At 36.5% G+C, this 4,213-nt stretch overlaps 1 protein-coding gene across 1 annotated transcript; it reads left to right on the forward strand.

The window, feature by feature from the left end:
• Positions 1-643: 643 nt before the first annotated feature.
• On the forward strand, positions 644-1,048 carry LOC149393553 (putative ubiquitin-like-specific protease 1B). Its single transcript, XM_089618074.1, has 2 exons — positions 644-900; positions 973-1,048. Exons 1-2 carry the CDS (start codon positions 644-646, stop codon positions 1,046-1,048), a joined length of 333 nt encoding a protein of 110 aa, XP_089474200.1.
• The last annotated feature ends 3,165 nt before the right edge of the window (positions 1,049-4,213 follow it).

Genomic DNA, 4,213 nt, shown 5'->3' on the forward strand with positions numbered 1-4,213 from the left:
CATTCATCCAAAATTTTAGAGATTCGAGAGCTTCTCTCTCCAGCTTGGCCGATTCCTCTCTCTCTCTCTCTCTCTAGTCAATTTCGGTTTTTGTTTTGGCACCTAGGTCCTCATTTGACCTAGCGAGTTTAGCTCTTCGACTTTGACACTTGTTCTTGAGTCGTAGTGTTTAAAAGTGCCCACTCACTAATTCCTTTTCTCTCGAGTGATTCTTGTGATAGAAACCATCGTGGTTGCTCGTGTTGTCGAGGAAACAAGAGAGACGTGCTGCGAGGGAGACGAACATTGCAACTTTCCAAAAGCTTCTCAACGTTCAAGATTCTAAAAAGGTTAGTAATCTTTAATGCTCATAATAGTTTATATTTACATGTGCTTGCTCTTTGTGTAGGTTAGTAAAAACGTTTTACTAGTTAAAAGAAAATTTTTAATTCCGCCGCTTACCGAAGCGTTAAACTTTTTCTTAAACCCTAGATCAATTCAACCATTTTTCCATTTGGTTTTTCATCGGCACGACGATTTTCTATAAACCAGGAAGCTCGAAACGGCAACGAAAACGACATTTTTTCCTTGCAAACAATCAACTGCTCAGAAGATCGTTTTAGGGATGAAATCAGCATGGGATTGCGTCTGCCCATAGGTAGACATGGATATTATTTATGTCCCGTTTCACTCAAAGGATCATTGGATTCTTTTGGTTATCTCCCTTCCTGCCAAGTCAATTATTGTTTATGACTCATTGAGCTATCGAAAGGGAGCGATAGAGATTATAGCCGGTGTGGCTGAATTCCTTCTCATCTTGCTATACTCAATTAGTGCATTTGGAAGCTTGAAGATTAATGATCAGACTTCTGAGCCATTCAAAATTATATTCATCGATGATATGCGTCAACAATATAATGGGTATGGATTATAAATGTCTACGTTTAGATGGTAATTATATTTTTAAATTTAATATTGTGTATATGTTGAAAGCGGAGACTGCGGGAAGTTTGTCATTAAGACCGCAGAGTTCTTGATGCACGGGCTTCCATTGATGGATTTGAAGTAAGACGACATAGCCATATACCGCCAAAAGCTAGTCATCGTTCTTTATAGACACGACAGTTTGAAGCAAGAGAATAGATGCATGTCCGACAATGATGTGTGATGTGTTGTATTAGCCACATTGATATGTATTATTTTATTTTGCTATCCCATAACCTATGATATTAGGTAGGATTTGACTGAACAAGTATGGTAGTTTTGACATGTTGGTAATCTTTTGTGTGTGGTACTATGAGATGTTCAGGTACACTATTTATTTATGTCTTTAGGGTATGTTATTTTGATATTTATTTATGTATTGTTCTCTGTTCACCTAATTGAGATCTTATTGACATCATTGTCAATAAAACTGAGATCTTATTGATAATGATGTCAATAAAACTGAGGTTTTATTGATATCGTTGTCAATAAAACATATTTTATTGACATCATTGTCAATAAAACTGAGATTTTATTGACATCATTATCAATAAAACTGCTGATTTTAAGAGAAGTAGACAAATGTCATATTAAAAAATGTCGACATCCATAATTATTAAATATTACATCATATTCCGAAGTACAAAAAAACATATTCAACGACTTCTTCTCTGAGACAAAGGAACATGATCGTCACATGTCTTTCTATTGTGTCCTTCTTTGCCGCACATGCTACATTTACACCCACTAGGCACTTCACCTTGGGATGGCATCCTTCTCTTCTTAGGTCTACTTGTCGGACGGCTCTCGAAGTGAGGAAGAAGTAATGTGATTTATTTGACCTCAAGAGGAATGTCCCATGCTTGAACACTGTCATGGGGGTGGATGACATTAAGCTGAGGTTTTTATTGTTGTCAATGGTGCCCACAAGAAGAGTAGTAGTGTCTATTTATGTACATTTGATGCCATATAGTCTTACGAAGACTCTTGCTTGTAATTGCCTATTCATTCATTAATAAAGTTGAAACGTTCATTCAATCTTCCTTGTCTGAAGCTTTATGATAAAACCATAGTCTTTTAGTCCATAAACAAACTAAACAACTTACGAAGAGACAAATGTAGATTTGCATGAACAAACTCTTCGTAGTTTGCTTAAAACGATATATTCGCAATCTTAGGGTCAAAGGACTATTGACCTCAGTATGATTGTTAGAAGAATCTATGATGTCTGGTTATGAGGCATTGAGAGTTGGAGACTCTATAGTTCTTCTGAGTATCGTCCGAAGGTACTGAATTGACCAGTGCACTTCTAGAGACAATATAAGAACAAACCATTTAACCTCTTATGTCTCGAAGTCACTATGTATGAATTGCATCATGCTTACCTTAATCCTGAAATGAGACATGCCATTTCACACCTTAGTATTCTCATTTGAGAAAGTCAGAGTTCGGACTCACTATGTCATTCCGAACAGGGCCTATTGGTGAAATACTAAGTTGTGAGTATGTCATGAGTAACTTTGTGAAGTTCTCATAGATATGGAATTCATGTACAAGATTGCTGAAATGCAATGTATGTCACATCATGCTTTGTTCCTTGGAGTGTGAATAAATGAACTGGCCAGTGTCCAAATTGAGTCCTGACTCTTTTGGATGAAACAATGTGACTTGTTAGCTCCTCGTCAATACATTGTTTCTAACTTATTCACAAGCGACAAAGGAGTTGAGGAAATAACAGCTAGAAGGGTAAAATGGTAATTTAGTAAATCCCGACTAGCTGATGACATTCATGAAGGGTAGCATAGATAATATTCAGTGGATCCGCTCATTATAATTAGGTGAATTCTTGAGTAGAAAATAAATTCATTTGAACCGAGAGATTTTCAGTGTCAGCTCTTTAGTGGAGTCAGTTGGCATTAAGCTAAACTTGGAAAAGGTTTGTGAACTTTTGAGTCCAAGTGTTTAGCTAAAGCTTTGTTCATTTGGGTCCATGAGGTCACTGTCACGAATCACATCGATAGGAATAGTTAAACTGGAAGCTAAGTCAAAACAAGAACGAAAATTGTCGAAAGGGTATTTTTGTCTTTTGAGACATAAGGATGAAATGGATGTCAATAAATTTTGACAAGTTCATTTGATGACTTAATGTCACTCGGCCATAATATGATTAATTGGGCCTTGTGAATTAATTTCATTTCATAAGAATTTTATTGAAAATTCTTAATGGGCCTTTCACATGTTGTCATGAACAAATGAAGAAGCTTCTAGAAGCTCCTTCTAGATGTGAAATGGGCGCCCAAATACCCAAGGGAAAGAGAAATTATTTTGTGCATAAATGTATCAAGATACTTGCCAAAAAAAAAGAGGAAACAAATTTCCTCTATGAGGAAAGCATAAGTTCGGCCAACACAAGGGAAAGAGAGAGACAAACTAAATGAGGAAACAAATCCAAGGCTTATTGAAGCACATGTTGGACGTGCAAAGCAAGGGAAAAAGAGGAAATAAGATTTCCTCATAAAGGCTTGGAAAATAAGAGGAAACTACTTCTTTCCAAGGCCAACCCTTCTCCTATAAATAGGACCCTCATTCCTCTCATTCTATTCATTCAACATAAGTTAGAGATTGAGAGACTCTCTCTCTAGACATTGTTGGCCGCCCCTCTTCTCTCTCTTTCTAGTTTCTATTTTCGATTTTTCTTGTCTTGGCACCTAGGTCCTCACTCGACCTAGTCTTTAGCTCTGCGACTTTGAGACTCGTTCTTAAGTCGTAGTGTTTAAAAGTGCCCACTCACTGATTCCTTCTTTTCGAGTGATTTAGTGATAGAAACTTTCGTGGTTGCTCGAGGTGCCGAGGAAAGGAAGAGAGACGTGTTGCGAGGGGAGACGAGCGTTGCAACTTTCCAAAAGCTTCTACAAGGTTCAAGCTTCAAGAAAGGTTAGTAACTTTAATAGCTCATATTAGTTTTTATTTACATGTACATGCTCTTGTCTAGGTTAGTAAAAACTAGTTTTACTTAAAAAGAAAATTTTTAAAATTCCGCCGCTTAACGAAGCGTTAAACTTTTTCTTAAACCCTAGATCGATTCCAACAAATGGTATCAGAGCTATGGTCAAAGGAATGCATGTGCATGTTTTTAAATTATGAGCTTGAAAATCGTTTTCGAAAGTTTACTAATTTTGTGACAAGTTAGAATTGTAATCTTAGATTTTTTTTTTAATTTATTGCTCATGCCTTTAAATTAAAAACCATG

The sequence above is a fragment of the Urtica dioica genome, chromosome 6, assembly GCF_054948205.1.
Source record: "Urtica dioica subsp. dioica isolate 48M chromosome 6, U.dioica_male_clone48M_v1_H2, whole genome shotgun sequence".
NCBI classification, from domain to species: domain Eukaryota; kingdom Viridiplantae; phylum Streptophyta; class Magnoliopsida; order Rosales; family Urticaceae; genus Urtica; species Urtica dioica.

Coding starts and splice junctions, on each gene's coding strand:
- LOC149393553 (XM_089618074.1), top strand. CDS start 644: ATGGATATTATTTATGTCCCGTTTCACTCAAAGGATCATTGGATTCTT. Junction 901..972: donor ATGCGTCAACAATATAATGG/GTATGGATTATA, acceptor ATATGTTGAAAG/CGGAGACTGCGGGAAGTTTG.